Raw genomic sequence first — 18,451 nt, 5'->3', positions numbered from 1 at the left:
GTTAGACAGGTTTTCAGATGGAAATTAAAGAATGCAGCAAGAACTTTGGCAATGGTGTTTTTGAGCTCTTGTTTTTAACTTTGGATGAACTATGTTTCCTCTTAACCTGGCAGCATCTGACTAATTAAGCTGTTTTGCTCTATCAAAACTACCTACACTGCATGATGCCAAAATGTGTGATATGATTTTGATGATTTCTGTTGATCATTTAAGAATTAGTACCACTATTGGGTACATTCAGTCATATAAGAAAAAAAATACATAAAACCAGTTTATTACAATTATTTATTAAGTTGCACATTAAAAAAGAACATCGGAGGTCTTCATAGAAGATGTATATAATTCACAAAAATGTGAAAAGGTACTCCCCCCCCCCAAATTACATAAGCAAAATATAAATTCTACAGAAGGAAGATTAAAATCTGATCACAATGTCTTGTTAATCATCAACCCAAAATAAACACATCAAAGCCTTATTAGAAACCAGGCTTAGGGAGCCATGGTTTGAAGTGTTTTTCACTGATTTATTTTTCATTATCTGACAGTTTTGTCTGTTCAAAGAAGTGGCAACAGACTTGTGCAGAGAAGTTTTATGATGTTAACATCAACAGAACAATGATTAAGGAAAAGTACAAAATTGCATCTGTGCCAAAAACAGGTTTGAAAAGTACAGTTTCTCTAGAAATTAAGTACAAGTGAAGTAAATGTGACTTGTTACTACCCAACTGTTTACCATATTTAAACAATACTACCTTTGGTTGAAAACATGAAGAAAAGCTACTTATTAAACAAACATCTTGAACTTATGGCTTTGGGTTATAACTGTTTCATAGGAAGACTGAAAATCAACTGATAGATATGAATATGTTTACATGCACACAATAATGCCAGTAATACATTACAAGACTGTCATTTGTATATCCCTCTCATACTCTGGTTTGCATGTACATATGTGATTGTTTCATTAAATGGCAGAAATCAAAGGAAGTAGCTAGTTGTATCAATAACAAAAAGCAAAAAAGCTGTTTACTTTGTAAAAGATGGTGGTATGAATTAATTCGGAATGCTTCCTTATGCCTTTAAAAAATGTGTTCAGTTAGCAGGATACCAAAGAGCAAGGAGATAGTGTGGTCATGACAACTGATGGACCCAGACCCTCTTGTCAGCTGTAAAGTTTCAGTGGAAATAGAGATGATGTGATGAAGCTGTTCAAATGTTCCTTTATTCCTAAAATAATGAAACATCAGAGGAATCTATTTATCAAAATGCAATTATAAGCTTAATTGCTAAATTTATGTAATATAACCACTGCAGTCACTCATATAGCTTGTAACTCCTCTCTGGTGTGCTATTTATTAAAAATTGTTTGCAATAATACTCAATGAAATGGCACAAAGTGATGCATAATGGAAATATCGCCTTTCAAGAGAACTGCATGGATTTTGTCCTTTCAACATTAAAAGTGATCAGGTGTTCCTTTGGCTTTTTCAGCTTCATTTACCACTTTGTGAAACTTTTTCGCTTTAGGGCTCAACGACATGATACTTGGTTTAACACTATGATGAAAAGTTAAAACATTTCTGAGGAGAGATGCTTGCAAGGTGACACGCTGCTATGAAACAACTGAGATGCACAGGAGAAGTCGGACACCGGTGGGGTGGGGCGGGGCAGATGTTCATATCTGGTACTTGACATTGCCGAGGATCATATCTTCACTTAAAATTTGTTTTTGTAACGTGTTTCTTGTGAGTTGATTGCTTGAGGGGTACAAATCACAAGTGCTTGTAAGTGTAAAGTCTTGTACTCTTAGCCTTTGTAATGTGAGGGAACCTTGTATTAAAACTGCATTATTAAAGTGCATGTGATCATACTCAGCGAAAGATAACTTACACTACAACCCTGCCTCAACCCCCAAATGAAGCTAATACTTCTGTAATTCCAGTTTTTTCACCGCTTAACCCAAAAAAATTTAACAATTCTCAGCTCTCACTGCCTTGTAAAGGGCAAATTGCCTATAAAGCTGTGTGTAATTATACTGATTGCCCCCACAGAGGTCCACTGACCACTGGATTATTCCCTGGTGTTGTCCACACTTAAGAATGAGCATCTCTGTATTTCAGACTGATTACAAAATGAGTTCAAGGTGGCGGAGCAAGAACCCTCATTAACTGAGTGCTTAGCAACCGAGAATGCAACGGACAGGCTTGCACGAAAGGTGGCTGGGAGGTTTCTGGAGATATCAGTACAGTGGCTCCAGCGTACTGCCACCTCTGGACAGATCGCATGTTGCCGAGAGCTGACGGCTGAATGCCACTGCCGACCAGATCGGCAACTTTGGGCCTGGACAACGAAATTAGCTCAATCTTAACAATTGCACAGGTCTTTTTTGTATTACACGTCCACACAGATCACCTGTCACCACATTCAAATGCTCTGAAGCCACTTGGACCAGAAGAGGTTTATTTTTCTCCCTTTCTTTGGCTAGGGTGGGTTTTTTTGTTTTCCTCTCCTCAACTGCCACCTCTCTCACTCTGTCAACTATAACTGTTATACCTGTAATACCGAATCATCCCAGTAACTTTACTCAGTGCTCTGTGTTGCTCTGCCAAGAAGAGGGCTTTATGAACATACACTGAACTGAACTGAATACGGTGCACGCTTGTTTGAGCTTTCTTTTGGACAGAAACCGAGAACTCATCTCGGTGTTAATTATGATCGAATGTTCAGAGCAAGACGCAACAGGTGGTCTATTATTTGTACATTATGAAACCATAGAAACTGTGTCTCCGAGGACAACTGGTGGCATGGGGGGGGTCTGGATTAGGGGTCAGAGAGCTACGAGGAGCAGCAGCACGAGGATAGGGAGCTGCCAGTGTGGGGTGGGCGCTATGGCTGTTCCTGGGGCTGGAGCTGGAGGCTGCACCACACTTTTAGACACTGGGGAGCCTGGAGGGGGGAGAAAGACAGTGCTTACACACAGACTGAAACAGAGTATGCTCAAATTTACACAGATTATGGATTTAACAAGAAAGGGTCTCGTAAGGGAGAAGGAAGCTTGTACCTTCAGACAAGTTGAGGAGGAATGACAGATTACACTGTGCAACACAGAATTTTGCTGCACCGTGGAAATATGATTGTTCGGGAATCAGATGGGAAGCTGATCAACAAACATAGTTGCCCACTATTGCTGGAATCCCATTAAAAACATAATCAGAATCCAGTTACAAACAAAAAAAAAAAAAAAGGTTCCAGGATGGGTTTTTAAAAATGTAACACTTGTGTACGTTTAAAATAAATTCTTCATGACAGAGTATTTTAACAATTTATATTTATATGCCTTCAACATTGGTAAAAATGAAGTAGATATTTCTGGTCATTTTTTTTTTTTAAAGAAAATTTTAAATATTCATTCTGGGGGAAGAATAAATTCAGGGCATGCAACTGAGAAAATCTGTTTTTCTTTTGCTGCAAGACAAAAAGATTAAATTCGTTGATCAGTGACAATCAATAGCTAGAGGAGGCTGGGGGCAGGAAGGGATGGCAAGTGTAAATGTGTCAACATTCACATTAATATTTCACTAATCTTGCTGAGAGCAATCGATGAACCTTTGTTCAACACACGGCTGCGTGCCGCACTACTACTTTTCACCTGTACAAACAGAGCAAACTCAGCTGTAATTGATGAGGTGCTTTTAAAGTGATCGCAAGGTATTGACCCAGAAGGAGGCCTTGAATAGTCCACAGCATCCGTCTGTGACCCAGCGGACCAGGCATGCAGAAGCTCTGACTGCTTCGGAAAGTCCACGCTACATCTGCGTGTCAGTTTTATTGACTTGGAGAAAGGTCTCCCTCACCTTCTCCAAAGGTCTCCCACGGATCGATCGGTGTACTTTACCAACCACTACATTCGTAAAGAGAATGAATGATAACGTCAGGAACGGTTTCCTATGTGCAATAAACATATTGCAGGCACATGACCTTTTCTTTGTGATTTCCAGGAGTTCAATAGTGAAACTTCACAACGGCGATTTGTAGCGATAGCCCTGGAGTGTTGTGTGAGATGTCAAGACCCCCCGCATTTCCGCCTAGTGTGGTTTCCTATTTATGGCAATCGGATCTAGAAAATATCACGGGGGGAAATGAACAATGTTGTCCACCCTGAAACAGGGCGTGTCTGACGGCACAGATTATTCAAATCCAGAGCAGCACACTCTAATACTTACATTTATATTTAGATTTACATTTAGACACCCACACATACACACGCATGCGCCGTTAAAGCAACACACTGTTAAAGTCTTCCTGGGAATTGGCCGGAAACATATGGGATCCTTGCTCGTACACGCAATCAGTTCAGCAATGATACACAAACGAGCGATTCCATTTTTCCAGCTCACACATTGCACATATACGTGCAAAAAATAAATAAAAATACCGTATATTCAGTGGCCTTGCAAAAGTATTCAGACCATCGATCACTGCTCACTTTCATGAATCTCACAAGGCGGTGACATTTCATTCAACTTAACTCCAAATTAAAGTGACACTATTTTTACGTTAGAAAATATTTTTTAATGGAAAATAAAACTGAAATATGCTATGTACAGAAATATTTGACTCCTGTGCTGTGGAAGTTTGAACAGGTGAATAACAACGACACCGGCAAGGACGCAGATGCTTTATTGGCCTCTACCTGTGAAGTTACTGTTAACCAACTCTGCCCAACTACTTGTTCAGGCCATGGTGACATTCCGTCCAGATACTGCAACTCTCTCTTGTGGCCTTCCTGCTACTGCCATCAAAGCCCTACAGCTGATACAGAACGCAACTGTCCGAGTTGTGTTTGACTTGCCAAAGTATTCCCACGTATCTCCTCTACTCGTTTCTCTGCACTGCCTTCCTATAGCTGCCCGTATCAAATTCAAAACCCTGGTTACTGTGTACAAATGCATCAATAGAACTGCTCCCGAATATTTACAAGACTTGATCAACCGCTACAGCCCAACCAGACCCCTTCGCTCGTCTGCTTCTGCTTGCATGGTGGTCCCATGCACGAAAAGTAAAGCGCGAAGGTTCTCGGTTCTGGCTCCGTTGTGGTGGAATGACCTCCCCCCCTCACTCAGAACTACTGAAACTCTGTCTACATTCAAAAAGGGTCTGAAAAGTCACCTTTTCTGGACTGACTTCGCCCAAGATCTCTCCAGCTCATGTATGGTGTAAATGTTCATGCACCGTAACTTTATGATAATCCCCAGATAAGACTTTACCTTTAAAAAATCTGTAGGAAGGTTACCAGGATTCATCGATCCTGCGTTTTATGCACCTACTCGAGCGATGAACATCGGCGCATCAAGTGGAAAGTAACAAACTAGGTTTACTTAAGAATCACGTCTGCATTTGATTTGTACATTTGTATTTTTGATTTGTATTTTCGCTGAGTTGTACGTCGCTTTGGAGAAAAGCATCTACTGAATGAATAAATGTAAATGTAAGGTAAGTGTCACTTTCTGGGTAAAAACCCCCGTTTACTGGACCACTAATCAGCCTGGGAATTGGAAACTGTGACAACATAGAGTAAAGAGGATTCTATGATAGTTTGCGATGAAGGAACATAAAAATGCACGAATTGGGAGAAGGTGACAAGGTAATACTGGAGTGTTTGACTATCCTGGTGGGCATTACTCTTTCAGTTATCGGGAAGTGGAAGGTAAAGCTACGTCACACACCCAAGTACTGCCTAGAACATTCCGGCCCTCAAATGTCAGTGTGCAAACAAGAAGGAGATTTGTGAGGGAAACGAAAGAAGGCAACAATCACTGTGAAAGGGCTACAGAGCTCAAGGTTTTATGGTCACATGAGATGAAACCAGAAGTTCTTAGTCAAATTTCCAAGCGCTACAAAAGCACCAAAACTTGCTTCTTTCCCATGTCTCTTGAAGAGGCTGCAGATACCGCGCATGCACACACGCTGTCTGAAACCACTTGTCTTAAGTGGGGTTCTAGCGAACCGGAGCCTAACCCAGCAACACAGGGCGTAAGGCTGGAGGGGACACACCCAGGACGGGACGCCAGTCCATCGCAAGGAACCCAAAGCAGGACTCGAACCCCAGACCCACCAGAGAGCAGGACCCGGTCAAACCCGCTGCACCACCGCACCCCCCTGTCTGATAACGGTTGGACGCAATTGTAATAAACAACTTTTTACTCCTCATAGCTTTGGGCTTTCCACCAAACCTAAGCTGTTAAAAAGCAGACGCACCCACGCTATATTCGGCTTGTGCTGAGGGCGACTCGGTAAAAACGACTTTGGAGATTCGAACAAATCGAGTTATGAACAAACTGAAAAATTATTTGCGAGTTGAGGACCCAGCGTATGACAAAGGATGACGTTTCAATGTACACAGAGCAAAATGAGGATCTCAAAACTTGTGTCTGAATTTCCCCCTGGGGATGGATCTATCTATCTATGTCATTATGCAAGTAAAACAGAATTAAATCTGTGCAAGTTTCAGAATGGGGTGCAGTACATAGATACAGAATAACTCTATTTAAATATTGCATTGATGCTAAATTCTAGTTAATGAACATTTTTGGTGTTTTTCAGATTGTTACCTATTTCTGAGGTATCTATCTATCTCAGCTTCACAAAATTCACACTGGCTTAAATATGATGTGTCAATAAAGTGCTGGAGCATTAAAAGAGTAATGGGAGAAAGGTAGAGAGAGCAGAACATATATCTATAGATGTACGTATGTATGTATATGGGGGGTGGGGTGCCTGAGGCGGGAAGGACAAAGTCTTTTCTGAGATTTCCTGAAAGTGCAAAAAAATTGGGCTGCGCCCCCATCCCCCAATCCCCCCCCATCCCTTCCGGACACGGTAGGTACTCTCAGCAGGCACGGCACGGCTGCCCGGGAAGCGGAACCGTCCATCTGAATGACTGATTCCAGTTTTCGCTGCATCTTTATAAAGCGAGGCACAAGTCGAGGGTCGGAGCCTTACCAAACCATCCCACTGTTTCCTCGCACCGTTTTTCCTTCGGCCGACGGGCGAGATCAAAACTGCTATTCTACGCCCGTACATAGTCCATGTTTACCGAGCAGACAGGGAACGGCGGTCCCCGGATCCGACGGCAAAGTCCAGCATCCGCACACCCCGACGTGGATTTCTTAACTACTTTCATCCTTCATTTCAGCGGGATCATGCTGAGGTTCTGAAAAGCAGCCCCTGCCTTTTGTCTCGGTATAAAAGCGCTGTGTCAGCAGTCGTGTAATAAATATATTGCAGTCTTCCTTTTCTCGTCCGCGTCACCCGTCCCCCGCTTTCGTCCGGCTCAGCTCCACGCCGCACTTCCTCGTGGTCTTCCTCTACTAGCCGAATTTAAACGACGCATTCTTTATGTACGCATAATTAAAAAAGGCCACTTGGCAGCTGCTTGCTGTTGATATTGACCGCCACGTAGGGATCCCAGTTAAGTGCCACTTTCGGCACCTCACCGGGCCCCTGCTGTGCCCATTTTACCACAGTCTGGACATTATATTTATCTGGGAAAAACACATTCTTTATCTCCCAGCACTCTCCGTGTTCTGCTTACAGGAAATCAGCTGCGATGATTAATAATTAATGTCCACGTCAGTTCACCGCTTTGACGTTTGGCTCAGCGCTGCTGCTCTTGACGCCGGTATTCTGCGTACGCACCGGGGTGCGTCTACAGCCTTTCGCAGCGTGACTGCAGAATTCCTGGCAATCAAGAACTTCTCGCGGAAGCCCCACGCGAGCTGTCAAATAAGGATTTCCGAAGTTCGGTTTCAGACCCAGCTGCAGCATTGTGATCTTCTGGATATTCCATGTATGTTTGCTTTTTTCGGCCGTTACTTATCCCCTTACAGATGCTGCGATTCGGAACTAATTCGAGGAGACTTGCAACGTGACGCCGAACACACCCAAGCTTCTTCGCACATCTACGGAATCAATAATAGCACGACGACAGGGCAGGCACTGCAGCGTCACAGCCTTGGCCTTGTAATGCAAAGGTTGCTGGTTCAAGCCCTAGAGCTGCTGCAATTGAACAAATGTTCTTATCCTGAATTACCCCTATTAAAGGGGCAAATCGTGTAAAATGCTGGGGTTAAATCTGTACGCACATCTAGTTCTGAAGAATGAATGCTCTAGTCTTGGTCACCAGTTCAGATGGATGTGAGGTCATACGAACGTGGAAGAAAACCAAACCGGCTTGAGGAAACACACGCAAACTTCCCGAAGAGATCTGGGGCTCGGTGTTCACTTGCAGCGCACAGAGTGTGAGTGTTACTCACTGGGTGTTACTCTCAGCTCTCACACTGCTGGACTCAGTTTAATGTTTGTGAGCTTAACGTGCCGTTACATTAACTGTAAAAGGCCACTGGAGGTGTTCTATGCCTAAAAAAGTGTACACACACACACTGTCTGAAACCTCTTGTCCCAAACGGGGTTGCGGTGAACCGGAGCCTAACCCGGCAACACAGGGCGTAGGGCTGGAGGGGGAGGGGGGACACCAGTCCGTCGGAAGGTACCTCAAGCGGGACTCGAACCCTAGGGCCACCAGAGAACAGCCCTTACCCATCCATCCATATAACTACTCCTCCATTGCAGGGTAACCTAACCTGCCTAGCCGAGCGGCCTAGGATTCTGGAATAGGCTCCGGACCCACGGGACCCTGCCTTTAGGATAAGGTCATCAATAGTGTATGAGTCAGTGTACATTAAAATTAAAACTCATTTAAAATAACCAGCATGTCTGATGTCTGCCTGCTTCTGACTGTTTTCTTTATTATCTATACAATCAATTCAATTCAATTATATTCAATTTATATAATCGATGAAAGATTAACAGTACTGCAGCCCCTTGATTTATTTATAGGGTCAGCTTCTGTAAAAATATTGTATACGCCAATCATAAATAAAAACACTGAATAAATAAATATATACCTCGTATATTAAAATTAATTTTATATGACTGAAAATAAAAATCCTTTACCTCCTACTCAACACTGATTGATTCAATCTATAAATGCATGAAATTCATTATTTTGTTATCCACAGTACTTCGTTTAACACTTTCCTCCAAAGCGACTTACAATGTGAAGGTTACAATTATTTACCCGTTTGAACAGCTGGGTGATTTTACTGCAGTAATTTAGGGTAAGTACCTTGATCAAGGGAATCATAGGTGGGGGAATGATGCAAACCTGCGACCCTTGTGTCCAAAGGCTGCAGCTCTAACCACTACGCTACCAGCTGCCTCTGCAAGATTGTCCATAGTGTATGAGTCAGTGATCTCCAGGAACTCATAAACAGAAGTAATGAACGGTGAACACTGCGGAAGCGAGTTGAATCAAGGTCAGTCCCCGCTCCTGCTCTGTCTGGGTGCATTTCGCCAACTAATGGTCAGACGGGGCAAAATTTCCGAAACGCTGCAGAACGGTGGAGAAAATAAAAATAAATGAACTAGAAAATGGTATCTCCAAAAATTTGTAACTCAAGTGCTTTTGTACTTTGAGGATCCAATGTACTATGTTACAGATTTTCATAAATGGAGTCCAAATACAGGTGGAATGGTGACTCTACATTGCTCACAACGTGGGAGTAGCTACCCTTCGATGGACTGGTGTCCCGTTCGGAGTGTGCCCATCCTGGCTTAGTGCCCTGCGCTACTGGGATAAGCTCCAGACCAGGGCGACCCTGCCTGAGGACCAGCAGTTACCCATGGTGAGCAACTGAGTTTAAGCTACACCTGCAAAGCCCCTCAGGAGATGGAGATGAGAAAATAAATCATCATGAATACATATTACGGTAATATTTCACCTGTACTGGAAAAGGTCTTGAACATTCCAATATTAATACACACACACACCATCTGAAACCTCTTGTCCCATACAGGGTTGCAGGGAGCCAGAGTCTAACCCAGCAACACAGGGCGAAAGGCTAGAGGGGGAGGGGACGCACCCAGGACGGGACGCCAGTCCATCGCAAGGCACCCCAAGCGGGACTCGAACCCCAGAGCCCCCAACAAACAGGACCAGGCCAAGCCCGCTGCGCCACCATGCCCCCGTGCTCCAACATTAATAATAATTCATTATTATTTCCTATGTATTTTTGCATGCTGAATTCAAATATGTTTTCAGATTTCCTCTATCCCCCATAGTTTTTATGTACCAGTATATCTATACATTATACTGTATAGTATATTGGTACCGGTACTATATGGGGTGAAGTATGATAGGTTATTTTTGAAAACACAAGCCTAGATAGGTGAGTCAGGGACGAGCATAGCGAAAGATTTGGAAAAACGGTACCACGGCAAGTCGAGTCCCAATATGTTGGTAAACTATTGCCGGACACTGAATAGGGATGTTTTCTGAGGCCAAATACAGCCGAAAAGCAGACAGTTGTATGTTTTACAATTAAGTCTGTAGATATTTTAGGTGTAAAAACAGTCGTATTTACAAATAATATACTTTTTTTTTCAAAACTTTACTGCTTTGTAACTTTTAAAGCCTGCCTGACAGAAAAATTCTGAAAACAGATCTGAATTCAGTATAAAAAGTACTATGAAGTACACATATTTTAGTTTGTGGGAACTGTATGTAGTGTTATCAACGCCCACACCTTATTCACCGTGGTGACTTACACTGCTAGATACACTACTTACACTGGGTCACTCATTCATATATCAGCGGAACACATACACTCTCTCTGTCATTCACATATTATGGGGAACCTGAACAGCATGTCTTTGGAGTGTGGGAGGAAACCAGAGCACCTGGAGGAGACCCATGCAGACACAGGGAGAATATTTAAACTCTACACAGACTGAGCGGCGATCGAACCTACGTCCTCTCACACCACCCAGGCGCTGTGAGACAGCAGCGCTACTCGCTGTAGCAACGTGCCACACGTATTAATCGATGGGGGGGTGCGGTGGCACAGCGAGTTTGGCCGGGTCCTGCTCTCTGGCGGGTCAGGGGTTCGACTCCTGCTTGGGGTGCCTTGCGATGGACTGGCGTCCCGTCCTGGGTGTGTCCCCTCCCCCTCCACCCTTACACCCCGTGTTGCCGGGTTCGGCTCTGGTTTGCCACCGACCCCGCTCAGGACAAGCGGTTTCAGAAGGGTGTGCGTGTACGTGTGTGGGTTATTAATTGTATAGTTCAGTTTAACTTTTATTTCCCATGTGTGTTCTTTCTGCTTTTATTTGTTACGTATAATTTTTGGCAACCTAACAACATGTTTTTGCCATTCTGGTGAAACCAACCAAATTTAATTGGGCTGGAAGAGAGAATTTGTGTGTGTGTGTGAGAGAGAAAGAGAATGATCAAAGGTGTAAAAGGGATATTGGGGAGAATAGTTTTGCTCTGGTGACAGATAACAGAATCAAGAGGCAGGAAAGAGGAGACGCAACAGTGAACAAGGAAGATAAGAGGCACTTTTGGAAAAGACAAAGCACACTGGGAGCCGGTTAAGGAAGCGAGGACAGGCAAAGGACATCAGCGGGGATTAGTTTGGGCCTGAACACCAGACGTGGGGGACGGGGAGGAGAAGAAACATTTGCAGCGCGGTTTTCCGAGAGCAGAAGGCCGAACGGGTGTAGACTAGTTCAGAGCGGCGTGCAGATGGTAACCTGTAATTGAAAGTTTCTTTCCCACAGATTATTTACCGAGAGGTTAAATAGCACGACGGCAATGGAAAAGGAATACATGTAAGAATACATTTTCAAAGTGTTCAAAATCCTCCCTAATTTCCAAAACAGCCATTTGTTGCCGCGTGAGACTCGGCTTTCCGCCGTACTTCCTGCCAGAAAGCGGGAGGCGGATGATGTGCGATTCCTCTGATTCGTGTCACATCTGCTCGCTGCTCTACGCGGCAGATCGCGCGGGGCTTCGTGGGAAAGTTCACCGCCCACTGGAGGAATGCTGCTGCCGCCACCTTCGGCAATCCTCGTGTCGCGAGGGTCCCCCCCCCTACCCAGCCGAGATCTTCCTGCGAGACGCGGGAGACACGGCCGACTCAAACCTTTCCTCTCTACCGCAATCCCGGCTCCCAGCCGCACGTGGGTTGTATTTAAATTTGGAATTCAGCTGCAGGGAGCAGCCCGTGCAGAGGAAGACCCCTGAAAGTAAAACACTCCTGAAAAAAGTGTACGAGACACTAATTCAGGACACCATGTTAACGCAGTTCATGCTGTACTCTGTATTAATATGAATGATTTGTGAAGTTAAACAACGGAGGTGTGGTGGCGCGGTGGGTTTGACCGGGTCCTGCTCTCTGGTGGGTCTGGGGTTCGAGTCCTGCTTTGGGTGCCTTGCAATGGACTGGCGTCCCGCCCTGGGTGTGCCCCTCCCGTGTTCCCGGATTAGGGTTAGGCTCTGGAACCCCGTGACCCCGTATGGGACACGTGGTTTCAGAAAATGTGTGTGTGTGAGTTAAATGAAAACCTTTACAGATGATTTAAATTCCTTTTGCCAACTAAACTTCTACCAAGGAAATAAGCTGCTATTGTTACTGACAAGATTTAGGAAAACGTGAACATGGCAAACAGAAAGGTACCATCCCTTGAGAGGAGTCTTTTTATAGGGAAGAAGGAGAGCAGGAGGGAGGAGATGAAGAAGGTGGATGGTGAAATTCTTATTGCGATTATAATTTTATTGCTTAATTTTGTTAGACTAATGCATATTGATGTCATGTGTATGAAACACACACACATTGACTGAAGCCACTTATCCCAAGCAGGGACACGGTGACCCAGAGCCTAACTCAGCAACACGGGGCGCAAGGCTGGAGAGGAAGGGGACACACCCAGGATGGGATGCCAGTCCATCACAAGGCACCCCAAGTGGGACTCAAACCCCAGACCCACCAGAGAGCAGGACCCAGCCAAACCCGTTGCGCCACCATGCCCCCCATGTATGAAACAGTGAAATAAAATGTTAGTAAAGCACAAAATAAGAAATAAAGGGGAACTGAGAAAGAAGATATTGTGCTATTGAAAAAAAAGTTGTAGGAAGGTTATCAGGATTCATCGATCCTGCGTTTTATGCACCTACTGGAGCGATGAACATCAGTACATCAAGTGGAAAGTAACAAAATAGGTTTACTTAAGAATCACATGTCTGCAGCCATGTCTCTTTCTTTCAATATAATGCACAAATTGTATTTTTTGCTGAGATGTACATCGCTTTGGAGAAAAGCGTCTGCTGAACGAGTAAATGTAAACGTATCGATCGAGGCAGAAATGTTTAAGACTGGGAGAAAACTGTCGGCAGACTCCAGCCTTGCCACACCCAGTCGACTCGACTGACAGCTATCTTTGTTGGGGGGATAATGAGCACCAGGTGTGGCCAATTATCTAATGAAGAACTGCAGAAAAGCCTCGTGAAAAGAAAAGTGAATTCTGATGAGAATGGTTAATGTGTCCTCAGTTAAATATAGTGAGCTTTCGTCCTGAGTTGTGTTTTTTTTTTTTTTTTTTTTTTCCCCCTCTCCCCCTGAGTGGTGGGTCTTGGGTCTTGGGTCTTGGGTCTTGGGTACTGAAAAGGGCTACAATCCTCCCATACTCATTCCCTACCTGGCCAGTGTCCAGACCTGGCATGCCTGACATGTCATGGAAGGAAGGAAGGATGGATGGAGGAAGGGAAAAGTAAGAAATGTGTGCAGGAAGGTTAGTGGAAAATTAACACTACATCCTGAGTAGGAGACAAGGCTGATAAAGGAATGAAATGATGGGGAAGAGGAGTGTACTCACTGGATTCACAGCAGACTGAGAGCCTAAGCTTCAGACAGGGTAGGGCAGGTCCATCTGTCATGGGAAGCGCTGGAGAAAGAAAGATTATTATTATTATTATTATTATTATTCTGAATCTGCATTTATACTGGTGGTCAAGTTTGCCACCAAAACAGAACATCTTCAGTTTGGCAAATCACGGAAATGAGGTCTTCTGCTGCAGAAAAATCGGCAGAGACTAATGTCCTACATCTCAGAAGACATGCATATGCGTATGTAGTATGGGGTGGGGGGGAAGGGTAACGTGAGCAGCGTGGAGTGGGATGTAGCAGCTGTAGGTGAATATGGGAAGGGTAGCATTGGCTGAAGGAGGGAGCTGGAGGATTAGGGTGATGGGTGGACACACAAATGTAGTAGTTTGGGATGAAGCGGAAAAACTAGTGTCAAAAGTCTAGGACTCACAGCTGTAGTAATAGTGATGCCCAGGCAGGAACTCGAGCCCCTTGGAGAAGGGGGAGTGCTTCTGGATCTTCTCCGAGAAAAGCACAGGGCCGAAGGGAGCGTAGGGGCGGTTGCACTCCCAGCGTTTTATAGCGCCCTCCGTCTTCACGCAGCCTCGGAATTGCCCCTCTGCCACCTGGTACAGCGCAAGGGTCTCTGGCGGCGACACGGAGGTTCCATGGGGGTAATGGGGGCAGTAGATGTCCAGGTGGTCGTTGATGTTCACCTGGATGGTTAAATCTCCACGTACCAGCCTAGCAGTGGAGAAACACAGGCACAGAGAGGGTACACTAACACGTGGTGGTAACACATGGATCGTGGATGAAGGACTCAACCATACGTTATAAATGGGTAACGCTGAAACCCCGAGGGAGAAAGTCGCACAGAGTCCTCCTCTCCGATACACAATTCGGGTTACAAATAAAATATTAATATTGGTGTCTTATTTTAAGGGGGCGCAGTGGGTTGGACCGGGTTCTGCTCTCCGGTGGGTCTGGGGTTCGAGTCCTGCTTGGGGTGCCTTGCTATAGAGTGGCATCCTGTCCTGGGTGTGTCCCCGCGACCCTGTATGGGACAAGTGGTTTCAGATGGTGTGTGTGTGTGTGTGTGTGTGTATTCTTTCCTGTTCTCATCATTATAATATTCCTTGTATTTCTGGGGTGTGTTTCTAGTTTCTACTTGTGTGAGTCGCCTTATTTATCCGTAGTGCGGCCAGTCGGAAAAGCATTTCGCTGCACGTCGTACTAAGTATGGTTGTGCATGTGACCAATAAAATAAAACTTGAAAACTTGAGACGACCCATGCAGTTCAGTTCCAAACACCTCTAGTTTGGATTATGAAAAGCGAATTTAGATTTTTTTTTTTTTTTTTTTTTTTTTTTTGCGCACCTCCTCACAACTGATTGGCACAAAACGTTTATTTCTTTAGCAAGCTTTTCTCTAGCTCGACTTCGACTGATTAACTAGCACTCTTGTCTTAACGCTCAAGAACGCATGGAAAAAATCCATACCTCTGAAATTAATGGTAATCATGCTTCCGAGTTCTGAAATTTTACCTTACGAAGGCTTTTTCTGTAATGCGCCGCATTCGTAAGGTGGAAGGAAAGCGTATGGGGAGGGGGAACCAGCGTGTGAAACAAGGTGCGAAAAGTTTGTAGAGGTGCTTTAGGAGAACAAGACGAAAGGATGGAGAAGTAATGACGGTCTTCGGGGGAAAGAAAAAGCACACGGTTGTAAGGGACGCTAAAAAAAGACCGGGAACGCGGAGGGAAAAGCGGCGTGCTGCTGAAAACAAACCCAAAGCGTCACGAGTGCCCAGGGAACGAGAAAGGAGGAAAGGAAGGAAGAGCGGAAACGCTGAGCCAGCAGGCCACGTGTCCGCGGCGGCGACGACAGGCATGCAAAATCACTACAAGCGCCGTTACACCGCTGATCAATAAATCTGACGGCACACAATTGATTGAGTCCACTTACATGTGACTTAAAAAAGCCGGAGGGATCAATAACCAATTGGGGCACTCAACGGAAGACTAACAAATTAGAGCAGAATTAACCCCTTAGTGCCCAACAGCCTACTCATAGGACAGCGCCCTTGAGTTGCTGTCTGACTTTGCGGAGCAGTGACGATAAAACCATTAAGACGACATGATTAGTTCTTAAAATTGTATATATTGGACTAATGCATTTTTCTCTTATATAATGGAAATTCTAAGTACTTATGTAATATGAATAGCATTGGATAGCAGTGTTTATAATAGAATTGCCATCATAAAAAAAAAAAAAAAAAAGAAACCTATCCTATAAATAGGACGCTATGCCATGAAAAATTCTTTCGTACTTTTGCGTCTGCTGCGAAGTTGACTCAGTGTTTTTTTTTTTTTTTTTTTTTTTTTTTTTTGTTTCTTGGTCGAAGAAAACGCCTCCATGCGTTCAGAACTACCGAAGAAATTGGAGCATCTACGTTCAGAACAAATAGAGCAGGACATAGGTGCAATAAAGTTGTAAAACAATAGTACAATCACCCCGGTTTTCATTTTCATCATTACTTTCTACACAGATAATTTTTCTGGAAACTCTAGTATCTATTAAAATATTTTAATATACTTATAAAATGCATATATGAACGGATTTAAAAAATAAAAGTGGAGCTGATGCGTTAACCGCTCTTGGTATTGCAGACCAGCTGAGGAAGAGGAAAAATGAATAGACCTGGACATCAATCCACAAGCTGGTGTGAGGAACGTCTAGCGTTCGCCGCACACAGTCCCACTGCGTAGAGCGTTATCGACGGCGGCCCGGTGGCGCGGCGTCTGGGCTCTGCAGGCGGAGGGGAACAGGGAACGACTGCGCGAGCTGTGATTGCGAACCATCGATTCCACTGGGGGGGGGGGGAGAAATCGGTCGCATCATCTGGAATCATAATGGCCTTTTGCAGGGTGACTCATACTGTTTTGTACTTGGAAGGTAAAAAATAAAAAATAAAAACACCTCCAGCCCCGGAAACGGAATTTTGCTTCACGCGATTCGGTTTGTTTTTCATCTTCTTCGGTTTCATCTCATCCACCTTCTCCACTGTCTGCTGCTCTCTATTCCCTCCATCTCCGTAGAGACTCATTTCCATTGTCGGTCTTCCCCTCCAAAACTGGATGTCCAATCATAAAGTAATTATACAACACAGATGATCACTGAACGTTGAGTTACACCTTTTAACCGCGTTCACTAGTCATTGTCTCAAGTTCTACTCTTCTTATTGGGGTTTATGGTCCATAGACCTCATTTACCTGAAATGGTACCACCTGTGTGTGTGGTGATGCTCTTTATTATAGTCTCACACATTAAATTTCCTTCACCCAGATGTACAACATGTGAATAAAACGGGTACAATTCAGCGTAAAGTGGGCTCACAGCATGTTGTTCAGTGTCAATGCGAAAAGGCTTGTATTATATTTACATGTATTTATTTAGCACTTTTCTCCAATTCAACATACATCTCATAGAAAATATGTGTTCATTACATTAGGAGAAAGAGACACTTAGATGCAGATGTGTGATTAAGCGCAGATAGTTTTTCCTTCCACCGTATGAACCGATGTTCATCGCACGAGCGGCTGCGTAAAACTTTATCGGAATATCGACGATTCATTACTAATTTTTTTTTTTTTTTTTTTTTGAAAAACATTTACAGGAGTAGCTGAGCGAAGGTTTATCTGTTGTTTAACAGTTATGATCTTAAAGTTATAGAGCATGAACATTTACACCTTACATGAACTTTTGAGATCATGGGAGAAGTGAGTCTGGAAGAGGTGAATTTTAAGACCCTTTTTAAATGTGGTTCAGATTCTACATTATTCTACATTAGAGTTATGAGGTCTGTGTAAGTTTTCAGACACGCTGCACACAGTCGGAAGAAAAACCCAGCGCGATCGATATATATTCGAAGGGGTTACGGCTCTATAGTAAAACCCAAAATGGATTATTGGGTTAATCTCAGTACACGTGGCTTTAATACATAATGTAGTAGTTTTACGACATAATTGTGTGTTTCGCAATTCAGACCCGTGACACTTCTTTCCTTCATTTACATTCATTCATTTAGCAGACGCTTTTCTCCAAAGCAACCTCCAACGAGCTCCATGTAGCGTTATCAGCCCGCACACCTTATTACCGGGCCTCTTTATCCATATCTGCAGGGCTGCACCGTGAAGATGCCTGGTGGGTATCGGTTCTCGATAACCTTGAATACCTGCAGAACCCTTACGCTTGGAAATGCGGATCTCTTGGCCGAGCTTCCCGGACCTACCGCAAGCCTCGGTCGGACCTCCGCTTCCCGCCAACCTTCGCTCTCCTCGGCCCCTTAACCGCTCCTTTGTCTGCGATCCGCAGGGAGGCTCCGCTGAGACCAGACAGCTGCCCGATCCAGGGATGCAACTCGACAGAATAACGAGGACCGCGGGCCAAAACCATCCGTGCGAACGTAAAGTCCCTCTGAATTTCCAAACACGGACAGAATGACCCCAGCGTTTCGTTTCACACAAATATCCGTGACCTTTGACCTCTTAGCTCCTACCCTTCGCCATTTCGGTAGGTCGATTTTTTTTTTTTTTCTCCCCCCCGCGGATGTGAACGTTTTCTGTTTCGGACCAAAGGTTCCGGGCATGGGCTGCCTCAGATGATATTGACGGAGCAGCTTTTTTTTT

General features: G+C 44.3%; 1 protein-coding gene across 1 annotated transcript in view; it reads right to left on the bottom strand.

The window, feature by feature from the left end:
• Positions 1–242: 242 nt before the first annotated feature.
• LOC108942522 (ephrin-A4-like) overlaps positions 243–18,451 on the bottom strand; it is a 31,233-nt gene continuing 13,024 nt past the window's right edge. Inside the window, exons 3-5 of the mRNA XM_018765932.2 lie at positions 14,218–14,510; positions 13,777–13,845; positions 243–2,946 (exon numbers count right to left, since the gene is read on the bottom strand). Of these exons, the coding sequence (XP_018621448.2) occupies positions 2,828–2,946; positions 13,777–13,845; positions 14,218–14,510 (481 nt within the window). The 3' untranslated portion in view covers positions 243–2,827. The remainder of the gene's footprint in view (positions 2,947–13,776; positions 13,846–14,217; positions 14,511–18,451) is intronic.

The sequence above is a fragment of the Scleropages formosus genome, chromosome 23, assembly GCF_900964775.1.
Source record: "Scleropages formosus chromosome 23, fSclFor1.1, whole genome shotgun sequence".
NCBI classification, from domain to species: Eukaryota; Metazoa; Chordata; class Actinopteri; order Osteoglossiformes; family Osteoglossidae; genus Scleropages; species Scleropages formosus.
This window is presented reverse-complemented; position numbering and strand designations above follow the sequence as displayed.